The sequence below is a fragment of the Morone saxatilis genome, unplaced genomic scaffold (genome assembly GCF_004916995.1).
Source record: "Morone saxatilis isolate NCDOM2014 unplaced genomic scaffold, NCSU_SB_2.0 Contig22, whole genome shotgun sequence".
Taxonomy (NCBI): Eukaryota; Metazoa; Chordata; class Actinopteri; family Moronidae; genus Morone; species Morone saxatilis.
In genome coordinates, this window is record NW_023339785.1 from 12,045,520 (window position 1) to 12,070,308 (window position 24,789).

The window sequence follows — 24,789 nt, forward strand, 5'->3', positions numbered from 1 at the left end:
CCTATCTCACAGATGAATTACAAACATCTTTTTAAACCACAAACTTCCATATTTTGGCCTCCCATAGTTAGCACTGTTAGGATCTTGGAGTTCTATATTTGATCAGACTATTGTCCATTTAAATTCCCCACATAAAGCAGAATCTCTAGGACTGCTTCATATTATTACTATTGTAAATACATAAACAATAAATCAAGCACATCATTCACTCCCGTACCCATTCTGCTCATAGATTACCCCATGCGTTATCAAAGGAGAAAAACTAATCCACCTAAACCATACTACAGCCTTCCAGTAACCTGCGAGCCAGGGCAAGTGTTGGTCTAGTCAGTTACTTTGTTGCTCTGAAGGAGTAAAAACCGTTTGCGCCAAGAAAGCTCTGCCCCCAGTTAGCACTGTTGCCAAGGATGTCGGGCAGAGTGTAATGATCTTTATGGTAGCTGATGGATGTATGAGCACACTGACTAAATTACTAAGGTCTCGAGCCTTCTAGTAAGGCAGGTATACAGGGGACCAATGTATAAATAACACCAGATATGCGCTGCGTCCTGAACTACAGCGCAACAGAAAGCAAAGACTTGTCTCTTCTTGAATAAGAGACACTGCGCGCACGCAGGTATCTTAAATGTTAACCTATATTGAGCACATTAGATATATTAATTATGATTGAGTAATCCCATCCTTTCCGCCTTCAGATTAAACTAGTGGAATCCTATGATGTATTATCCATTCTGTTCATTGAACTGGTCAGAAAGCCTTCCTTTAAAACAGGCTTTGCGGAACAGACACCTGTGGACTACCAAGTTCAATCCCACTTTTTGATCAACTACTAATACCCCCCTTCTAAAATGGAACAACTACGTTCTCCTGGAAAATGCTGCGAGGACGGATCTGGAACATGGAGAACAGTAAGTAAAGATTTCTATAAGCTGTGATAGAAATACAGACCGTTGTCAGGTACCAACCCTCTCCTTGAACCCGTTCCAGCTGTGGTTCGGGGGAGGCGCAGACATCCAAAACATTCTCCAACACTTTAAGATAGGCCTTAAGACGTTCCTCTTTGATAAAGCTTAAGTAGTTGGGTAGGGTTGGCTCAGGTTAGTCTGAACATCACTTAGCTTATCCAAAGCTGCTTATAATTGAGCACTACCTATCGACGGGCGGGGGACATCTCCCATTAACGATGCACTCGAGAACTCCTCCATCTTTCTTCTACTCTTGTGTCTGCACTCATTCATAGTCCCATTTTAATCGCATGGGTAACTAATATATCCACTCTCTTTCGGAACAGCTCTATGTGCTTTTATTCGTCTTGCAAAAGTTCGTCCTATAGGAAATCCTGTGAGTTCTCTCTATAGAAGTTGGCCGCTATAACGCACACAATAAAGGCATACTGAATTACATTGAATATGAGAAAACCAATGAGCAGTCTTAGTGAGCGTACCAGGCAAATGTAACTAATGTCTCCATTGTTACTGCTTTCATCCAAATCGCCCCAAAATAGTCGGTAACGCATTCGCTTGAGCATACACTGATCACTTTGTTTGCTTAATGTTCATTGTGCCGCATTTTACTGTGAAACAATGACTTTAAAAAGAAAACTTAGGGCTAACACGTTATCAAACTTATGACACACCCACTTTTAATACTTATCTGGCTGAAAAAACTACTCCTTTTCAATTACAAAACATTTTCCAGACAACCAGTTTGCACCCGTGGCACAAAAACAACAAGTTAATTTAGTTACAATAAGTTTCTCTCATAAATACATAAATACACCTTTTGGTCAAAAAAGGATTGTGAAGTTTTAATTAACATCCGATACATTCTGCCAGTCCTTGAGAAGCAGCGATTTTCCCACTCAAACTGCAGTGGGAGCGGTATCTATTACGCTTCAATAAGTCCACAATCACATCAATAATCAAGTAAAATGTCTCCATACACTCGCTTGTCTGACGTAATCCCAATGTCCTGTAGCTCACCACATCAGCCAAGAACAGTTTGTAAAAAACCATTACAACCTCTTTGCACACACTCATTCACCCATCCAAAGTTGAAATCCTACTGGGTTGTTGTCAAAGTGATTGGGAGTTTTGGTACATACTCGTCTTAAATAAACAATGTCCCTCCCATCTGTCAAAACCAAAAATCTAATTAAGTATTTACTATTAGAATGAGAAACAGCAGCCTTCATAAATCATTCTCAACACAATCAAAACAGACAAGTGACTGTCATATTTTTGGTTAGCAAACTTCAAACATATTTTTCTTTTCCCATGTCTTAAATCACACTACTATAGTTCTTTGTAAAACCAGCCTAAAGCATGCTAAGATGATCCTAAGACATCTTGAAAAGCATTTTCCACTTTGGTATTACATTTGTAGTGTTTGACTTTAGATGTGTATGTGCATTACCCTCTCATCATAAAGTATGCTTGGTTACCAGCAGTCATGTCCCTTCCTCCTTATGTCTTATCATTCTGCTCCAATAAGTCTAAAACCCTCTAACACACACACACACAAATGAAACCAGAGGACACAAATTAGCATTATATTTGCCAGCATTTTGTCTTTGTCTTTTTTGTCTTTGTCTTTGCTAAAGCTAAGAATAGGAAAACAAAGTCAGATCACTCTTGATCGATAAATAATCCAGTGGTGGCTAGTGCTGTTAATGGAGTCGTGTCAAGGTGAGTGTGGTGGAAAATGAAGAAGTTGTATCAAAGTTAAGCATCGCTTGAAGTCATATAAAGAATTCAAGACGTTTGCTTGGAGAGATACTGCACTGTAGACACCCACTATGAACTCAAACCTTTTTAAGTCTGGTTGCATAAAAGCATTTTTTTCCAAACATTGCACTGGGATCTACAAAGATTTATTTCCCCCAGATCCACAAATCATTGTTAAAAGGATAGTTCAGGTTTTTTTAAGTGGGATTGTATGAGGTATTGTGTATTACCTACCAGTAGACGGCGGTCAGGGCGGCCCCAGTCTGGAGAAGCAGACACAAGTACCAGCATGGAGGATAAACAATGCTTTGCTGTGGATGGTATGCGTTTGATATATTTAAAATATTTTCACCCTTTACCTCGCCATCAAACATTCCTTTCCGATGGGAAAGTGAAGCCATTATATTGCTCTCTCCAAAGCCACCAGGCTTCTTTGACATTTCAGTTTCTGGCAAGGTGAAAATACTCTAAATATAGCGTAAACTGAAATACATATTGATTTTTTAGGTGGCTAAAATAAGTTTTTCTGCTGACCCCAACCACAGCAGTAGATTGTAAAGCTTGTCTGTTTCTCCAAACTGGGCGCCGTCTACTACAGGTACAGTTTGAAAACAGGTTTGTGTTGTATTAAAGTACAGCAGGAAGCTGCTGATTATGCTGCATGTAGAACAGTCCGACAGCGTTGAGGGTTAATAGCTGAAAAATAATGGTAGCAGGTGAGGCAGGTGAGACACGTACCTGTGGGTGTGTCCATCACACAGACACTGATATATACATGCTGACAAGGAGGCAGCCAATGTGTGCATCACATATATCTGAAATAAGGTAAGGGGTAAAAAAACAACAAAGCATGAATTAGTGTTTCAGTCACAATTAAACATGAAGAACGATGTCCAAGCATTCATTAAACACGGACACACAGCCTTACAATTAGCTCGAATAAAAAGCATTTTTTAAGGATTGTTGTACTGTAATAGTTTACAGTTGAGAAAAAAAAAAAATCACTGTGCAATAGTGTTCCTGTTTTGCAATGTCTTATTTCATGACTTTGCTATTGGCTTACATACATGGTAATACGGATATAAGCGCAATAAGCTAATATTATCTATTAGATACAGACACTTCTATCCATTGAAATTTGTCTTAAAAGTTTCTAGAATAATTTGAAAAATGTATATACAGTATCTCACAAAAGTGAGTACACCCCTCACATTTCTGCAAATATTGCAAAAACACTGAAGAAATGACACTTTCATACAATGTAAAGTAGTCAGTGTGTACAGCTTGTATAACAGTGTAAATTTACTGTCCCCTCAAAATAACTCAACACACAGCCATTAATGTCTAAACCGCTGGCAACAAAAGTGAGTACACCCCTAAGTGAAAATGTCCAAATTGGGCCCAAAGTGTCAATATTTTGTGTGGCCACCATTATTTTCCAGCACTGCCTTAACCCTCTTGGGCATGGAGTTCACCAGAGCTTCACAGGTTGCCACTGGAATCCTCTTCCACTCCTCCATGACGACATCACAGAGCTGGTGGACCTTGCGCTCCTCCACCTTCCGTTTGAGGATGCCCCACAGATGCTCAAAAATTGGAATACTGCCCTGTGGCCAGTTTCCGAAGGGAGGGGATCGTGCTCTGCTTCAGAATGTCACAGTACATGTTGGCATTCATGGTTCCCTCAATGAACTGTAGCTCCCCAGTGCCGGCAGCACTCATGCAGCACCAGACCATGACACTCCCACCACCATGCTTGACTGTAGGCAAGACACACTTGTCTTTGTACTCCTCACCTGGTTGCCGCCACACACACTTGACACCATCCGAACCAAATTAGTTTATCTTGGTCTCATCAGACCACAGGACATGGTTCCAGTAATCCATGTCCTTAGTCTGCTTGTCTTCAGCAAACTGTTTGCGGGCTTTCTTGTGCATCATCTTTAGAAGAGGCTTCCTTCTGGGACGACAGCCATGCAGAACAATTTGATGCAGTGTGTGGCGTATGGTCTGAGCACTGACAGGCTGACCCCCCACCCCTTCAACCTCTGCAGCAATGCTGGCAGCACTCACACGTCTATTTCCCAAAGACAACCTCTGGATATGTTGTGAGCACGTGCACTCAACTTCTTTGGTCGACCATGGCGAGGGATGTTCTGAGTGGAACCTGTCCTGTTAAACCGCTGTATGGTCTTGGCCACCGTGCTGCAGCTCAGTTTCAGGTTGTTGGCAATCTTCTTATAGCCTAGGCCATGTTTATGTAGAGCAACAATTCTTCTTTTCAGATCCTCAGAGAGTTCTTTGCCATGAGGTGCCATGTTGAACTTCCAGTGACCGGTATGAGAGAGTGAGAGCGATAACACCAAATGTAACACACCTGCTCCCCATTCACACCTGAGAGCTCTTCCTGCTGTACATTGTGTCTCTCAGCTCACCATCAGACTCACACCCACATTTTATTTAAATACCATCATACCGTTTCACGTGAACTGTATGTTTCTGTTCAGGTTTGTCATCAGTTCAAAAAATGAAAGTTAATGTATGTTTCCCATTTTAAAAAACATATATTTCCAAGTCAGCTTTGTATAGCAGTGGTCCTACATGAATTGAGACATTTCTCAAGTCATAACTAATTCTCATTTATGTTTTTGTTTGTCATTTTTTTATTGGTTTCAACTGGGTGAGGCCCAACTGTGTAAAACCAGGATTCAGCAATGCTTAAATCAAAATCTGGTGACAGTTGTGGAGTTGTTTGCTTATCGAATCTAATTAAAGCACAACCACACAGTCATCAATAAGCAGATTACTTAAGTGTTAAGCTCTTTATAAATGACCTAAGGAACCTTTACTTTCATTGTTGTTTGTCTTCTCATAAATATTTAATGCTATAAAGAAGCCTAGCACCTGTTTTTACACACAAAAGACTCAACAAGGCTCTTCTGCTATATTGAACTCAAGTCTTAACAACTTAAGCCTGACTATCAAGATTCAGAAGAAGCACTTTTGTTTTTGAGTGGTTCCCAAATTAATCAGATTCACAGACATTTTTCACAGCACAAATTAGACTTGTCATAGCAGGAAAAGCAAAGACGGAACTAATAACATTAACAATGGCTTCGATCCAGCAGTTTTTACAATGCAGTGCAGCAATGAATGATGTTATTAGATAAGTCAAAATATCTGCGGGAAAAAAGTTTCCCTCCTGGTTGTGTGTGTCCCCCTTGCAATGACTCTGTGGCCCCCAGTTTAGACTAGACCTACTAGAGTCAATCATACCATAAACCTGCAAGTTGATACGTAATTATTGTTTCACTATGTGTTTGTTTGTGGGTCTAAATTAATGCAGCTAAATTAAACTGTTGTTGAAGAACAGTGAGGCTTAACTAAATAGGGTTATTTTTGTAACCACCACCAGAAACAACAACCCAAATAAAGATAAATAGCTGCTCAGTGAGAACTGTGCAAATTGAATTTAAAATGTGTTTATTTGCCTGAATCTGGATGTTCAAACCAACAAACAGTTGGACTTTTAGAAACGGTGAAGCTGGTAGCGCTCACTTTCTTCTGTGTCGGGTGGTTCGTAGCCACCGTCATCCGGTACGACCACGGGACGTACAACTCGTTGGATATCCCGTACATTAAAAGATCATTAAAAATGACACCATTGAACAAGTGCTAAACCTTTTTGGTGAGACGTTAGTTAGCCAAATCTGTATTAGTTAAATCCTCACCTTTTTTTTTTTTTTGCTTGGGACCCCTCATCACAGAGTGTTTGAGTGGTTTTCAGTGTTCAGTAGTGTTTAAAAAAAAAAAGCTACGTCTGGAGAGCACTCAGGAAATAAGCATAATCTTGTGTAGCTACAGTTTTGTTCTTTTTTCCCACCAGGAACCACCCCTGCGGGTCCCGACCGCGAGGCTGGAAACCACTGGTACATGCTGAAATAGTTTAAAACTGTGAGAGAACATCAGAGACAGAAAAAAGTCCAGCCGATAGTGTTATAAAATAGCTGAGTCATTTCCTAGCTGCAAAATCGAGATCTAGCTTCTGTCCAGGTTCCTTGTAGCTGCATCGATTCAAGTTTGTTAATTCTGGTGTCCATCTCCTGTTCAATAACCGCCCACCCACGCTGTTTATATATTAATCATACTTCTCTGATATTCTGAATGTGAGGTCCAGCAGCAGCAGCGGGAGCTCAGACCCAGGGGGGGCAGATGGCTCCAGAGTTCAGAGGGTTTACTGTCACATTCTGGCTGCAGTCACACTCGACTTGCAGTTTCTGAGCTGCAATGTTGAGACTGGATTTTATAATGTCAGACCCCTGTGCATCCACATGTTGCGTAGAGATGGCTTTGATGCTTCTCCTGTAATCATCTAAATCTGTGACTGCATTGCTTTTTCCTCCTCTTCCTCCCTTTGCATTGCTCGTTTAAGTGTTGTTGCTGAATATCATCCACAATTTTAAAGATGTCTGGTGATGTTGTGTGGGATGAAAATGTCTTTTTTCCCTCCTTTTTGTACATCCAGACCATATAAATCATGGATCCAGGCTTAAAACTTAATACATCCTGTTGTCAATCGGAAGATAAAAGTTGAAGTTGAGTCTCTTATGTAACTTTAGCCTTTTTTTTTTTAAACGCACGTCAGTCTGTGGTTTTCAGGTGCTTTGTGCTCAAATACTGGAAAATGTATGTAGCCACAACATAAAAAACATGCTGCCCGCCTGCAAAATGTATCAGAAGATGAGCTGAACTGCGGGCTGTTTTCCCTTTTCTATGTTTATCAAGTACCATTTCTGCTGCTGATGCTTTATTGTTGTTGTTTTTTTTGCTTTTTTAGATTTATTCAGAATACAGGCAGTTTGCCATTCAAACGTGATGGGGAGAGGGAAGTGTAATTCACAGGAGCCAGTAAAGAAAACAGCCTCCCTGGGATTTGAATACAGGCAAGCAGAGCTGATAAATGCAGGAAGTTTAGATTGGGAGTCATCACTAGTCATCACTATTCAAGTACAAGGTCACGGTTTGAACCCAGACTGCCGGGCTGGGCATTGTGGGTATGTACTGCTTCACTAGTCCATTTTTCACACACAAAACAGCTGCTCTCATTAACTTGTCTTATATTGTGCAGTGACTGCTTAGCAACAAGAAGACAAGTGAACTGATGCAATGATGTGTGGCCACAAGTATATGGACATCGAACATTACACCCATATGTGACTGTCACTGAACGTCTCATTCCAGAAACCATGGGAGTTCATATTTAGCTGTAAACGGCCTCCACTGTTCAGGGAAGACTTTCTACAGCATTTTAGAAAACATGGCTGCAGGGATTTGCTCCTGTTCAGCCACAAGAGCATTAGTGAGCTCACAGTTGGTGCTCGTTCATACCTGAGGAGTTTGATGGGAATGAAGCATCGATGGTTCTGTGCAGGACTGTTCTGTGCAGCACACTGCTGCCCCAAAAAATATCAGTGTATACAATAGCGTTTAGATTTCCCATGACTGGAAATAAGAAGCCTGAGCACACCATGAAGTACAAAAGTACAGAAGCATGTAGACAGAAGTCATTCTATGTTATGTAGGCACCAAGAATGAGCAATCAGTTGAGTCTTCTGTATGTGAGGACTGAAATCAGACATTGTATTGTGATGGGTTTTGGGCTATAAAACTGAGAAACGAAAGCTTTTACCGTACAGTTCTGATAATAATATTATGCCAGCTCTTAGTTTATTATTTGATTAGTTAATTGCCTAAAAAATTATAAACTTTCTTGATAATTGATTAATTTTTAATTTTTCAAGCAAAAATGCCAAAACCTTTGATGATTCCGACTTCCTGACTGTGAGGATTTGGACTGTTAGTTGAACAAAACAAGCAATTTGAAGATATCATCTTAGCTTCTGAGAAATTATGACAGTCAAGTTTTCTAATGTTTTATATGCTAAACAGTTTATAAATGCCCCAAAATGGTTGGTAGATTAGTCACTAATAGAAACAACAGTAGTTTCAGCTCTAATTTTGTAGCATAAGGATTTTGTTTAATTGGAGCCGAAGGGCGTAAGACCAAAAGTAGGTTAACAGACGTTCTTACCTTCTGTTGTCTCTATAGTAAATGTAAATACTAAAGCCACTAGAAACTGCAGCACAGGAAAACCAGAGATAGGTTTTGATGTTGTTTAGGAACAGTTTGGCTGTTGCATAGTTTGTCTGTCTAGAGAACACTGACAGTTTTTTTTTTAACATTAAAATGTGCTGTTTAGTAAATATTTAGGTCATTATTCTTAATTATGTACAGATCCTTTTATTTGTTTATTGTAAAAACACAGTCTCAAAGATCCATTATTACTCAGGTTAGACAACACTAATGGCAGACAGAGGTCAGTTGAGTGTGCAGTAAGAGTGAAACAAGACATAATTTGATGATGATTTGGATTGTAGAGCGTGTTGAACACTGAAAAAGTTCGTTTCTGAAGAATATTCTTCTGCACAAATTAAATGGCTCTCTGCACAGTAAGAACATCAGATAAAAGTAAGAAATGAATTTAAAGTGGTAATGCCCCTTCGTCAGAATATATTTCTCAGAGCTAATTGCTCACTGAAAATTTGATACGAAGCAGCTCTTGCAGCTTACTGCTCGTTTAAACCTAATGAGATCTGGTGTTACATCAGAACATTTGATGCAGAATTAGTTTATTCCTGAAAGTGTGAAAACGATAAGTTGTTTTTTTTATTTCTGAAATGCACAGATTACCTCGGAGGGAGGAGACCTTTCGGTTCAGACCTGGGTTAAATCAGGTCATGCGAGTTCCCTTTTTTCAGTCTTGTGGGATCATTCAGACTCTTCTTGAGTTCTTCGTTTTATTTGACTGGCCTTTAGGACTTGGCATTCAGCAATCAATAGCTCCAGGGCCGGAGTTTGATGGTATGAATACTAATGTAGTGGAACAGCATTGGCATATGACTGGCTCTCTATAACTTTATACCTGACTTTATCTCTTAATCTCATCGTGAGCGTCTCATGTGGGCTCACCTAATGATCACAGCCCAGTACATTTGTTCTCTTCGGCCATTGCATTAGGCTCATCAATTACAGTTAATCTGTAGCTCAATTCATAACGTGGTGCCATCTAAACAAATACTGCATCCCAGAGTTCCCTGCTGCCAGTGAAGGTCCTTCCTGTCCTGTTTATTGTGCTGTTAACAGAGATTTGCTCATCTTATGTATTCAAGGACACCAGCCATTTATTGTGGCTCTAATGGTATTCAAACTTTTCTGCAAAGATGGGCAGAAACATGAAATTGCTATTTTAATTTTAATATCCCAGTGCTCTTTGTCTGTTAGTATCTAGGGACTTCAGCTTTTCTCCAGGGCCTTTCTTCCTGCTCATCTTAAATTTGTTCGATGGCAAGGTCGTGTAATGGTGACAGGGGTATCTCAGAAGTCACCCACATCTGACTGAAGTATATCGCTATCTTATAATCTGGATGAATCTTTCAGCTGAATGTCTTACATCAAATGTAAAGGTGAATACCACCACTAGATGGACTGCCACACTAAGAGTTGAATAAAACCAATTGTTAGAGCTGGTTTTAGTATTGCTGGAAGATAAGAATGAATTCAGTCCCTTTCCTTGTCATTTCAAAGAATACTAATCATGGTTTCTGTTTGGAAAAGGACTGTGACAGGTTTTATCTGTTTAAAGAGATGGAAACAGAATGGGTTTTAGTGTTAAGACTGAGTGATGATGCCTGAATAAGAATACTTCAGTTCTTATCAGAGTATCACAAAATTAGAACCTCAGGACAAGAAACTGGTATCAAGTAATGGATCACACATTTGAAACATAACTTAAGATAGAGGCATACATTTATTATATCAACTAAAATCTTATTAGGGTTGGAACTATCTGCTAATCTCTACATACCATGTTATCGCAGTCGATGGGGGACACAGTAAATGGAAAAAATAGAAAGATTTAAACTGATTTAAAAATATGGGTGGATGACATGGATAAAATCCGACAGGGCGTCGTGGTTGCATAGTGGTTAGGATGGATACTATATTGTGACTACAAAATGATTACAACAAGAGGAACCTTTTTATATATTGTTGCCTCTCTCCCCTCATTTCCTGTCACCTTGCTACTGTCAAATAGGCAAATATATTTCCAAAAATATTTTATATTTAATGATTTGTAACATTGCTCACATAGACCCATATACATCCAGAAATAAAGAGAAAGGCCTAAATTGTATGACACAATCCCAGAGGGTATTCACCTATATATTGTCTCGTGGTATATATATTGTCATATGGCTCTCTACTATTAAAAATAGTCTAGCCTTTACGTTTTATTATACATGCTTTAGTGGTACTTCAAGCTAAATGTTTAAGGTCGACATGTTAACATGCTCTTCATAAGTAATATTCACCATCATACACAAGCATATTAGCAAAAGTATATGGGAATGTCATCAGTTTTGCAGCTATTTGGTAATAAATCAAAGTATTAGAAGTAATAAGAAAGCACAAATATCAACCTCTTATTGGTGCTAGAGGAAAAATTTGGGTATTACCAAAGTCAGTAGGATTCATCTGCTGGGGATCATGAAATGCCGTAGCTGCTAGTGTGGGTAAGAATTATTGGTTGATAAGCTTACATCCAGGTTTCCAATAATCCATAACTTCCTCTGACACCACATGAGCTGAAATAACTGTTTGTGAAAGTGTTTGTATTAAAACTTGAGCAAGCACGGTGCAGTAATACTAGCTCTAGTCTGGCAGGTACAAGTCTTTACAAAGATGGTTTAGGATGGATAGAGGGGAATAGCTGAAGAGAAACATAAACCAACAACATAAAGGTGCTCTGATAGAAATAAAATGTGAAACAGCCTTTTCTGAAGCACAGTTTCCAGGTTAATGGTGTATTTACACTCAAATGAATCTCTGTCTGTGTTTCTTTAATAAGATAATAATGTTTAAATCGTGTGGCAGCGTAGAATCTGTTAGTAGAAAATATTTGACTTCATTTTCTTCACTGATTCACTTCTAATTTAGCAGAGATATGAAGATGAAAAGGCAGATAAAGTGTAACAAAGGTTATTGAACCAGATTAGATTCTGTTTTGTTATAGGTACAAAGCCCGATCCCACTGAGGAATCAATTAGTATTCAGCCTTTATTTCATCAGACTGCAGTAAAAAGATATGGATGATATAAAGAGAAGAGAAGACACGATCTCCTCCAGGCTGATGCAATGACAGTATTATTTATACTAAGGAGGGACGTTCAAGCCACAGTTACCTTTTTAAAGACGCTTTCTCCATTTTTCAAGAATGTCATTTTATAGGAGATCAATATCTGCAACCTTGACTTGTAAATAAAGACAGATTTAGAGGATTCATTGATGTTGGCTACTTTTTGGCTTGTCTCTTTAATGAAGACTAAAGAGAGCCTAATAGCCTAAACAACAAACCGCGGTGGGCTTCACCAGTGGAGTTAAACCCACATTTTTAATAGCAAACTGATTAATTTCTCTAATCAAAGCCAGCTGTAGCCTTGAAGTGCAGTCAGCTTTAATTATGCTGAAACACACCACAAAAGCTGCTGTTGCTATTCTGTGAAAATCTTCAGAAAAACTTCAGACACATTATAATGAATAGGAGATAAAGAAATGTAATGAGTTTTTACATGGGAAGTGTAATTTCAGATCTTTTCACAACAGTTTATGTAGCCCTGCACGTTATCGTGACAGGTGGGATTTTTCTCCTGCTTTTCTCCTGTGTGCTCAGTTTTATTGACATGTTTACCTCCATCAAAGCCACAGTGTTTCCATCCCAAGTAGTTCCTCTGACAGGCTGCAGGAGAGAGAGGACTGAAAGTGTCCAGATTTCAGGCCAAAAAAACCCAGTTTGCATTTAGCGGTTGGATGTCGGTAGTGATTGGCGATTTATTAACAAGAAATTACAGTTCTTAGCCAGACACTTGATGCCAAATCCTAATGCATTTAACTGGAAATGTCAGGAGTTGGAATGACACTGTTGCAAATTGGAGCATTTTGGAGAATGATCCAACATTTACGGTGGGTTTTTGCCCCATTAAGGCTCACCTCACCTTCCTTTTTGTTAGGTGGTAATTTAAATGCTGGCTTTGTGGCATGTCATTTATCAACCGTGTTTTAACAAAGTGCTTTTACGCTGTAACTCTACACAGCGCAAACAAATTGCTCTTTCTGTGTACTCCTCGTTATCAGCGACGCCGTTGCCAGTAATTGCCGTAGGAATGTAATATTCAGCCTAAAGAGCAGCTCAAAATTGTGTCTGTTCCTTTTAAATTACTGCGGCTTTGATTTGATTATTCACAGCAAAACATTAACCGAGCTGTGATTGAGGCTTATTGTACTGCCTTGAACCATGCTTCCTGCCGCTGCACAGTTAAAGCTGCTTTATTCTTTGAATCTAATGTAAATTCAGCTGCGTGAAACGTACTGTCAGTGCGGTTGTGATGCCTTATGTAGGTCAGTTCTTCTTCAGTGTTAACTGCTTAGCCTTCTGATGAGTGATTTCATTTTGCGAAGGAACTGCGGTTTTATTATTCATACTCCAACAGAGATTGGAGTTGCGGTGCATTAAAGCATGACGCTGTCATTTCCCCACTCTCAGTACTGTTATTCCCTTTGCCCCAAATTGGAATTAGACCCAACATTTGATGCTGTTCCTAATTGTTTTTTTCTCTCACAATCACAAAACTCCAGTTAAGCCTCGTCTCTCTGGATGTACAGTATGTCGTTTTATTGGTGGATATTTTTTGTAGCACTTTTCTTCCCCCTTCAGACTGCTGTTTTAGTTGTTTTTCTGCAGCTCGCCAGTTAAGGATTCATGAGTCTTTCTGTCACTGTTTGATAACAGAAGTGGGGTTTCTCACTTCAGATTTAATGCATACTGCTCTCTGCATTTCCTAACTAGCTCCAAAATTGATCTGAACTGCAACACGATTTTTCTACAATGAAGTAGCTGAACACATTAGGTCAGTAGCGTGAAATTGACCTATGAAAAGTAGCAGCGTATGTGAGTTACATTGTAATGACAGCTATTGAGGGAATTCAAACTAAATGGATTCTATTTGGGACTCTTTCTGCAGTATGCGTATCACCTTAACACCCTTACAAATATTGCCTCATGGTGGTTGCACTTTAACGGCAGCTGGATAATCAGCAGGGCAGATAGAATCACAACTTTTCTTGGGAGCAGTTTCTTCCCGTTTGTTGGTCTAGAGCAGCATGTGGTCCCATATATCTTTTTGGTACTGTCTCTTCTGTTGATCTAATTGGATACCCTCTGTTGCCTACAATGAATCATTGCTGGACCTCTTCTTCCCCCTCAAGTACTTATTTTTATTGAATGCAGGGTTCCCCTGAATCACAAGGCTCAACCTTAAAACTTGTATTTGTCCCTTGGCTCCAGTCATTGATCTTCTTTATTTTATTTTTTTTCTTCTTCTTCTTCTTTTTTTTTTTTTTACAGCTGTGTCAGTATCACTTTTATTCCAGCAGAGGATTATAGGGCTGCTTTTATGTGTTCTGCCTCCCCAGAGAGAAGACAGGAGTTCAGGCCATTCTCCACACTCCACTAATTGACTCCTAATTTGGTAAATGCATTTTAAGGTGGAATGAAAAAGCCGACCCCTCTTTGCGTTCAGATATGGGAATGACACTTCCACCCCTCCTCCATGTATTGTTACTTATCCCCCCTCCGCCCTTGACACTTGACCTTCACTGATGCAGAGAAAGCTTTGCTGCGGCACAGGGAGTTTAGTGGTGACACATTTAAAACCGAGGTGAGGCGGTTGAGGCATTTTGGCATGCACCCCATGATTTTTCAGAGAGAAGTTTTAAATCCGGCCTCCTCTCAGGATCTTCAACGTTGCAAGCATCTCACTCGGCTGCTGATCCACACCGCAAACACCTCCAGGAAAGTGGCTCTCACTGCGCCGATCGAAGGCAAAGATTTTTTTAATTACTCGCCTGCTGCAGAATGGAAAGGCATGGGTTTTGCCTGCGGGTATCGGTATTGATTTGAGTGTATGATGTTTTAATGAGCCCAGTGTGTAAATGATTTGTTGCAGTTGTGTATTCTTAAAAGGCTAATTTGTTTGTTTTTCTCTCTGTTTGTTTTCAGTGGGTGAATTCTCAGCTGACTTGGAGGCAGATTTAAGGATTTCCAGACAGACCAGGATGTCAAAGATCTCCAAGGCAGCCAAGGCTGTGAAGAAATTCGATGCAAGCCATGTAATCCGGGCTATAGTGAGGTCAGGACAAGCTGCCCCTGGACCCCCGCTAGGCCCTATCTTGGGACAGGTAAAATTACTTGCAATTGCTCTTCTTGTTCTATCTCTTCTCTCAGAGTAATCAGGAGTATTAACTTAATTGCAGGAGCAGGGCTTCATTTTACCAACTGACCTTCTGCACACAGTTCTCATTAACTGCAAGACAACCTGATCTTTCCCTATTTTCTCTTTGCCAATCACATAGTTGCCTTTCTCTCCTCAGTCACCTCACCATACATCCCCACCACCTCCTTTGTCTCCTTCCATAGCTCTATTCATATTCCCATTCTTATTCTAGTCGCACAGCTCCATTGTGCAGGTGGGTGCCACTCTCTGCCTCAGTCTGCGACTATTTTCTCACAGTTTCCAGGCCAAAGACACCGATGCCTCCATCCACAGCAGCTGTCCACATACATTAGCCTCACTCTTTACAACCCAGTTGATGAAATGGGATTGAACCTGTGAAGGTTTTGTCTTAAATTCTTGTATACTTTTCTCTGCTTCAATTGCTCCAGCGAGACAGCTGAGGTGCTGTTGTTTTTTATTGCTCAGGGATGCACTACTACAACTTTTTCACCACAGATGCCAATTTCAACTAGATAAATTTATGTATTGGCTTGGTACAGTAATAAAATAAGTCAGCAGTCCTCAAATATTGAGCAATGAACAAAGGCGGTTTGGAGTCGGTGGATAAAAATAACTGAGGCTGAATTATTTTTCGCTTTAAATAAAAATCATTCATCTGTAACTTAACTGTTCAATCCTGATGCTCCGTTCATTAACCTCCTCTTTTGTTTCTGATCGCACAAGTGTGTTGTTTTTAAATCTCTCTTGTAAAAATGTTTTATTAAGTTTTATTTTACACTATAAAGGCACAATCTGCTCCCACTTAATGGCCATTCAGCTGTTTAAGTTTGATTGTCCTTTGCGAGATTGAATGAAAGCAATCTTAAGGCTTGTTCTGTACATACAAATGAGATCCAGTTAGCCTCTTTAATGGACAGTGCTCATCAGTCTTGGTTGCTGTTGCACACTTGGAAACCAGATCAGTTCTCACAGCTCATCCATCTATGTGACTTAATGACGACACTCAGAGAGGAGAATAGAAAAGAGCTACATATGATTAATAACACCGGGAAAAAGCAAATGTCAGAAAGGAGTTAGATGATGTGAAAATATCACATTTCTCTTATGTGACATCGACAGTAACAGTGCCATTACTTTATGGTTCTGTTCAAAATGATGAACTCTGCTGTCACCAGCTGCACAACATAAACTGTACAGTAAAGTCTGTTCATTACTGGAAACCTGAACCCCCTGCCCGACTGGGATTTAGTGCTCAGAATTACTGTAGATTACTGTAGTTTTAAGTCATTTTAGACAGATTTCTCCACTGTTTTGTTTGAGCTTTCTCTATATTGCTCTACTGCAATTAACACATATTGTCTTTACTGATTAATTTACTGATTATTCTTTTGTTTAATGAATCAATGTTTTGGTCTAGAAAAGGTCATAAAATAGTGAGAAATCACCCGTGGCATCTGTAGATATGAAAGGCTCATTCTAATGTAGCAAACAACATTCTTATTTTCAGGGTATGATACAGAAATGACAACATACTTATACATATTATTCTCTGCCAATAGATCTTCCTAAATGTTATACACTGGACCTTTTATCCATTAATAAAAACAATCACCCAACTCTTCAGCTCTCTTCAGCTCAACAGAATTTCAGTTTCTTTTAAACTCATTGTTTTAGTTCTCTCTCAGCGGTCTAGTCTAGTGTTACTTTCACCCCTAAAAAATTCCCTGTACTCAGCAGCAGACAGACACAGTTAGGAAGTAGCTGGTGAACGCAGTGGAGCATTTAGCAGCTTGATGCTCCGAGAGCCAGAATTTTCGGGAGTTGGTAGAGACCAAAAACCAAGCTAAAAGGAGAGTGAACGTTGTGAAATCCAGAAACATGACTACAAATGAATACTAATGTTGCTCTGTAACTGCTGGATGTGTAAATAGGCAATTGTTTGCTTTATCAGCTTAAAAGGTAATGATGTATCAGATTTGTGTTTACAGTTAGTATTTGCTGCTCCCAGAGTACACAGTATTAACGCAGGTTTACTAAACCTTCGGACTGACGTTTCACAGTGACTTAGCTTTTAAATAAATAATACAGTGAGTAGTACAGTAATGATTCCTCCTACAGTTGGGAAACATCCAGACATTTTTATCCAATAACAAAGAGGAGGATCTATGCTTTAATCTCATCCCATTTCAGCCTCTTTTTATTCCTGCTCAAAAATACAGCAGCCAGGATTTTAACTCCTGCCAAGTGAAGAGACCGTAATAACCCATTTTTACCCCCCCTGCACTGTTTACCGGTTAGATGTATAATTGATTTTAAGATTTTTTACTGAACATTTAAGGCTCAGCTAAATCTTCCTTCCCCTCAGCTGCACTGGAGACCTCTGAGCCGAAGCTGAGAATGAGGAAATTCGCCAAGTCTCTGGAAGGTCATTGAGTAGCACATCCTGCCCCCAAAACGTACTGAAAATTGACATTTTTCTTTATTGCGCGTAACCGAAAAGACTGTACACTTTTTTATAGCAGGATTGCATTACTTGCCAGGCAGAGAGAGGGCATATTTTTAATGACAGCTTCCAATAGGCTTACATAAGAACTCCAAACAGCAATCATACATTTTTGAACAACCTTCAGTGTCTCTCACATCATATAAAACCTGTCACAGTGACATGAGTGCTTCTATGTCTGCATCAGTGGGCGTGTGTGGTATTTTTGGGTGTTTTTACCCTAAAAAAACACAGTCTCCTTTCCCAAAGTTTCAATAGTTGGAATTTGATCATTTAGAAGAATCTGAAATGTTTGACAGCTCAATATAACACATAAAGTAAGAATAGTATTGTTGTTTTTGTACCAAATTCAACAAGTATGCAGAGTGGTCTTTACTGCCTGGCTTTGTTTGTATGGTGCATGTCACCTTTGAACACTTGTTTCTCACAATATTCTGTCTTGTGCTTTTCTTAAACACCACACTTAGTTATATATGTCTGTTGTTTGTAACCTTTTTTTCCTTATATTTATTTTCCCTTTAGCCTCCACAGTTTAGCTTTTTACTATTCTGGTTTGTGATTTCATAAACTCAGCTGTAGGTGCAATATATGAACGGATTAATTTGCATAAACGGTTATCTCTGTTTTGATTTATTTTCCTATCATGTTGGGTTTTTTTCTCCAGGGCATTTAAATCAAACCGGTATTGGTTTATTCAAAAATGTCTTCTATCTGTTTTTTTAAATTAGCTCTTCATATTATGAACTCATAATTTTTTTTTTGATCGATCAATTAATTATTTATACTATAAAATGTCAGAAAATAGTGAGAAATAGCCACTCACAATTTCCTACAGCCCAAGGTGACATCTTCAAATTGGATTTTCTGTCAGACCAACTGATTAAAAATGTAATTCATTCCAGTGTGGGGAAATAGCAAATTACTGTATTTAAATTAGAGGTACTTGTACTTGATTTTATAGTTCTAGTCCACTACTTTGTTCTCCTCTACATTTATTGTATTTCTGCACTGTGGTACTGTTTGATTTACTCCCTCTAAGTAAAATATCTGAGTACTTCTTCCACCTCTGTTCACTATGCAAAACAGTTGTTCATCACTTTGCTAATTTTAATTATTTTGTTTAATTCATTTCAAAAATCCGTAACCAGTGACACCTTGACATCACCATTCAGAAATGAAAACATACTTATACATATTATTCCCTGCCAATAGATCTTCCTAAATGTTATACACTGGACCTTTTATCCATTAATAAAAACAATCACCCAACTCTCTCATTCAAATGCCCTTCAGAACGTTCAACAGTTAGAGAACCGCTCATACGGCTGTTCAGTACTACGTTCAGTCTGTTGCTAGTTCAAGCTGTCAAGTTCAGTTCAGTTCAGTTCAGTATAGCCCATATATGCAATGTACATAAAGTTAATAGCGCAGTTATCAGATTTATGATGGTCTCTGTGGCTTTTACTAAAATGCGTTTAACGAGGAAGTAACGTACTGTCAATCACAGCTGAGCTGACTGTGGTGTTGTCAGTCACCAGTAAATGGAGCTGCACTGTTAAAAGCTACTGAGTGCAGTGACAATGTTGATTCAGTATAGTCAGTTCAGGTTAAGATCTACTTGTTTGTAGATCTGCTTAACACCTCTAATTTACAAAGATGTAAAATAGAGAAAAGCAGCAAATCCTCATGCTTGAGAACCTGAAACTGGGTTTGTCAAATAACTGAGCTATTAAGCTGTAATATTATTAGTTAACAATTAATTTGCTGTCAATCAGCTAACTGATTAATCGTCTAAATGTTTCAATTCTAGTTCTGTATTTCATTTAATTTGAGCATCAGGTAAATTGACCGGTGCTTAACTCCTGTTTCAGCCTCATGTCACCCTAACATCTGAGACCACTATTAGTATGCGTTTGTCTCCAGTATTGCATTGCATATCATAAGAGACCCGGAGTCTTTTGCATCATTTCTTTCTCATAGAATATACTTTTGAAGTTCTCTCCAAAAGCTGAGGTGCTGATGGGGTGTGCTATGATGAATGATTTAGACATCTGTCTGTTAAATGTGGCTCTTTCTGCCAGAAGGGTGGGTGTGAGCTTGTAGGCACACTGTAGCTGTCGCTGCGTCAGGGGTAATGAGGTGAGATGGGTTGTAACCAGGAGCTCAACCAAGCAAAACAAAGCCATATGTTTGTCTAAAGGTGCCTCCTTTTGGACTGTTTGGGATGTCATTGTTGTCAGGGCAGCGCGTTGTCTGCGTTTGTCTCTCTCTGCTCCCGCGCTCCATCAAGCTCACACCGTGTGTAGCAAACGATAAATAAATGGCAGTCGGCAGCCAATCTGCTTTAGGCAGTGGCCCCAGCCCTTTAATCTTAGCCAACCTCTCCTCCTTGGTTTTTTCCCCTCGCCTCTGACTAACCACCCTTGACAGGGGAAGTGCAGAGAGGTAGGCTGCCTGTCGGCTGCGGGGCAAATTTGAACAAACGAGAGAAATAAAAGAAGGAACGGGAGACAAAAAAGGGAAACTGACAGCTTTGGTACAGGAGAATAATTACAGGCTAGAGTGAAATTAGCACAGGCGAATGGAGAGCAAGAATTGAGAGCAGTGGAGAGAGCGGCAAAAGAAGAAAGAAAACAGGAGAGTGGCTCATGCAGTTTTCTCTAGGAGCAGGTTATGAGAGTCTGCGGGAGCTGCGGGAAAATGCTGAGCATTGTATCTAGAGCTTAACAGGTGTAACAAATTCTAGGAGGTAGTCATTTGCAGAGACTGCTGCCTATGCAGTCACTGCTTTTAGTATAATAGAAATATGAGAAGTTGCCCAACAAGGGAGTGCATCCAGAATGCATGTGTTTGAAATGTAAAGTGAGCAGGGACGCGGAGATGAGAGAAAGATGGTAGGCGAGAAGTGGATGCTATCTACTACACTGGTTATCCCTGTGTGGCTTTTCCTTAAAAGTCTCTCTGAACCAAAGAGAAATTCCCCACTGAAACTTTAACTGAATGTCTTTTTTGTGGCTGAGTGTGTACATTAGTCTTAATACATCCTGTGAATATAGCCTGTAAATCAAGCATAAAGCAGTGAGAATAAGTGCGTGCAATTTGACAAATAGCCTCAATTTCAATTAATAGGACCATTAAAGCTCAGAGGCACACAGGCTCACAGGCCGACGGGTGCATTCACAGCCGCTGTGAGCAAAAGAGCGAATTCACTCTGAAAAACATCACACACACTTACTGCACCCCTTGACATGCACACCCCATCACATCAAGACTTCTCTCTCTTTCAGCATTAAAGGCAGGCAACACGACAGCACACTCAAGGATTACTGGGAGAGGATCCGAGCTGATGGGACCGCTGGCATAATTGTGATAAATGACGGCCTTTTGTCAGGGTGCCGCTCCATGAGGCAAAGAGCATGCTTTTCTAGCGTGAATATGTGGGGGGGCATCCATTCACTTCACCAGTTCCAGTATGAAAAAAAAACATAAAAACACCAATTTTCTGTGACTGCAGAATGGGAGTTGATTGACTTTATTATAAACGAGATTTTGAAAGTATCAGGCAGTTATTTGTCCATGAAGCCTTTTGGCCATGAATAATTTGGACAGACTCCCACATAATAGCCAATGAACTGTCAACACTAAGCAAGTATGAAACACTTTATTAGTTTGCACTCTGTCCTGGAGGTGTAGCTGACAACAGCTGTGGAATAACTTCACAGTACACACATGGTAATATGTCCAAGTCCCCACGTAGTAAAACATAACGTGTCTGCCTCATGACCTACGTGAGGAAACAAGGCACTTAACTGTACTGTATATCCTCTACACCTGCTGCTCAGGGGCAGATCTAGAAAACTTTTCATTTATTTTCATGGAATATTCATATGTGATGATTTCATCGCAAAAAATCACATATATGAACATTTGCTTGGATAAGATATTTTAACTCAAAAACATAAAATTACTGTGGCACATTGAATATAAATATCTGAGGCTGGCATTAGAAATCAATAAATTGTTTTATTTCCGAATCTATAAACATTTTCCCAAATACATGTATTTTTTCACTAAACTTGAGCCTAACAATTGGTCTACAATTTGGCCATAACAGATCATTGTGTTGATTTCAGTTTTCTAACATTATTTTTCAAATTAATCTAAATTAATGTGTTAAATTTGACAGCATTTGACACCAAACTGGGAGGACAGCTCTTGTGGCCAGGCCGCTGTCCCTCCTCCATGCCACCCCTCTTGATCTGCCCCTGCTGCAGCTTTGACCCATAATCCCATGATGTCCAAATACTACAAAACCCACATCTTAACAAATCAGTGAATGAAAAGCTCTGTAATTCAAATGGAATTAAAATGTTTTAACTCTTTCATCATCTAAAGTGAAAAAAATGGATTTGAGAGAGACAGGCAGCTTTTGTTCTCTTCTTCTTTTTGAAAATGACTAACAGAGACTCTGAAACAAGTACCAATGACAGAAGACAGCAAAACATGAATTTTGAATGTGTTGTGAAACTGTAAAGGGATTACTTACATTGGTATTCTGTCTTTGTAAACAATGTACTAAAATAGACCTGTACTGTTGTGTATGTTATAGGATGATATTGCCCATCTTTAAGCCCTACAATTGAAAGGTTTTATTTATGAAAACAGTGTTTTTCATAAGTAGTTGGCATCTTTAGTCATGCACATTTTGCTGTGCTAAAACCACTACTGGATGGTTTTAACATGAAATATATGTGAAGGTACAATACACATCTCTAAATTCAAGTCCAGCTGATGATCAAATTCTCCATCTAAATCAAGGAAAAGACAAAAAACCCAGTTTGGCAGAGATGGTGGACCATGACCCCATGAGTCTGCAGGTTTTCACTCCAACCAAACACCACAGTATTTTACTGATTAATATTTCCTGCCAGGCAACTATTAAGTAATGTCAGCCGGTGTTTTCTTTTGGTTGAATGAAAATCTGGCAGGACACTTGCATGGATGAATCTGGGAGGCCATGACATAAAAAGATTAGATATGAGGAGAAAACGTCCACTACCCATATTATGTTTGTTGTGTTTTTCTGACTCTTCTCTAACCTTGTTTTATTGTGAAAAAGTGGATAGCTTTACCACTTCAGGCCTCTGAAACATATTGAAATAAGAAAAATCTAAGACGGGAACATCACTTGGGATTGTGAGTAGACTTTGATTTAAAGGGACACAAGCCAGAAAGGTTTGGACTCACAGGGATAGACTCTACATTGAAATACTGGAGCACTGTGTGTAGAGTGAGTTTTACTGGTAGATGGCTTTTGAGTCATGTCTCTGTGGTACTGAAGAGGAAAAATAAATCATCACCCCTCTGTATTAAACTTTTCTCTGTGAAGATTCCCTCTGAAGTGACAGAGAAAATGTACACTACAGGTCAAAGTTTTGGATGGCAGAAGAACATTGATTCCCCTCCCCACAAACCACAAGAACTGAACTCAAATTTAACAATCAAACCACAGATGATTGTTCCTGTAAACAGAAAACCTCAAAGGTGTCTGAATGCAACAAATTAAATCCTGTGGCAGTTTGGACAGTCGCACCCTGATTAAAAAAGGGAATAACCACTACTCGATCTCCACTTAAGTTTCTTGAATATTCTGTACAGTCTGATGAATGTGTTCACAGTGTTCAATTTAAAAATACAGTCCCACAAATCACAGCAATGCATTTTGAGTTATTCTTAGCACAACAAAATGTGCCGAAAGCCAAGCTTGCCAAATGCATTTACACAGTTTTGCATTATACCCATCACCGTTGTACTGAAACTCAATATCTGTTTGGATGTGATACTGGCCTGGCTGGTCCGAGTTTTGGGTGTGGGTACATGCTTTTGTGCATGCGCGCATATTCAGAGTGACTCTCTAGAGTTCATGGGAGATGAAAGAGGGTCCTAAGGGTGTCTCTGTGGGCTCCAGGCTGACGTGGGAGAGAGTGTGGCTTTGGGAGCGAGACAGTGTTTGATAATGAGAGGGAGGAGCTTTCCCCTGGGCCTGGCCCTCTCCCTGCCCTGAGCTCTGGCTTGGCAAGGTCGAGTCTCCTGGTTCTGCTCCAGCCACAGTCCCAGCTCCTGCAGCACTGCGCTCCTGCTTGTGTTTCTCCCAGGCTGAGCTCAGCTTCACAGCCAGAGCCAGCAGGTTCTTCCCCAGGAACACAGTGGACACACGTGAGTCCCTGTACCACAGCATGCCTGTGCCCCTCAGGGCCAGGGTGAAGATATTGATAGTAACCAAGCTGAGCCAGGGGTACAAAGCCTCCTTACGGGGCCCCCTCTGTCCTGGCAGGCCAGTGGCCCCCAGCTCTGTGAGGGCCACACAAGGCAGCAGCAGCAGGAGGGCGTAGCAGTAAAAGAAGACCAGGCCCTCGGCCCAGATGGGCAGCCTCTGCTCAACGACGCCTCCAGTCCCTGCTGCAGCCCCTCCTTGGGCTTCCCACAGCCCCGCCTGCAGGTCCAGCACATCCAGCAGGTCCACCACCACCCACAGAAGCCGGCCCCGCACTTCCTGTTTCCTGCGCTGCGGGGTCATGTGGTCAGCTCCTGTCAAGATAAGAAACAGGGATGGCAGACAGATGGAAAGGAGCAGCGTCAGGGTCTTCCTGGCCAGCGGGTCGGGTGGCCGGCGCTCCTGCCTGTAGTTATGGCAAACGAAGAAGAGCTTGAGCTGGAGCAAGGACAGGAAAAGGAACCAGAGAGCGTTGGCAAAACCACGGCGTGGCGACCGCGCCTCTGACACTACGCCGGCCGACACAAAGCGCAGCGCGAGCAGGAAGCCCACATCACCTAGCAACACTGCCGCATACTGCCACACACTAGGTCCTGGAAGACCCCGAGCTCCCAGCATGCTCTGCTCCAGCAGGTAGAGGTCCACCACTGCCATCGTGCTCACCGTGACCAGGGTTGATACGCACACCTGGGGCGTGGGCACCATGCCTGAAAGAGACATACACATACGCACAGTGATAAATCTGTTACAACAGAATTAAAACTCTGCTCACATCGTGGCACACAGTGCCATCTGTCCCCAGTGAAACAGTTCTGCAGGATAAGAACATGCTTGTTTTTTTTTTTCCAGCGAAAAACTCAAACCACATGTAAAAT

The 24,789-nt window shown here is 40.4% G+C and overlaps 2 protein-coding genes across 4 annotated transcripts in view; one reads left to right on the plus strand and one right to left on the minus strand.

The window, feature by feature from the left end:
* mrpl11 (mitochondrial ribosomal protein L11) overlaps window positions 1-24,789 on the plus strand; it is a 59,882-nt gene that overhangs the window by 18,157 nt on the left and 16,936 nt on the right. For all 3 annotated transcript variants that reach the window (XM_035669464.1, XM_035669466.1, XM_035669465.1), the window contains exon 2: window positions 14,903-15,081. In XM_035669464.1, the coding sequence (XP_035525357.1) occupies window positions 14,959-15,081 (123 nt within the window). In that variant the 5' untranslated portion in view covers window positions 14,903-14,958. The remainder of the gene's footprint in view (window positions 1-14,902; window positions 15,082-24,789) is intronic.
* tmem265 (transmembrane protein 265) overlaps window positions 20,956-24,789 on the minus strand; it is an 8,107-nt gene continuing 4,273 nt past the window's right edge. The window contains exon 2 of the mRNA XM_035669463.1: window positions 20,956-24,621. Within this exon, the coding sequence (XP_035525356.1) occupies window positions 23,555-24,619 (1,065 nt within the window). The 5' untranslated portion in view covers window positions 24,620-24,621 and the 3' untranslated portion in view covers window positions 20,956-23,554. The remainder of the gene's footprint in view (window positions 24,622-24,789) is intronic.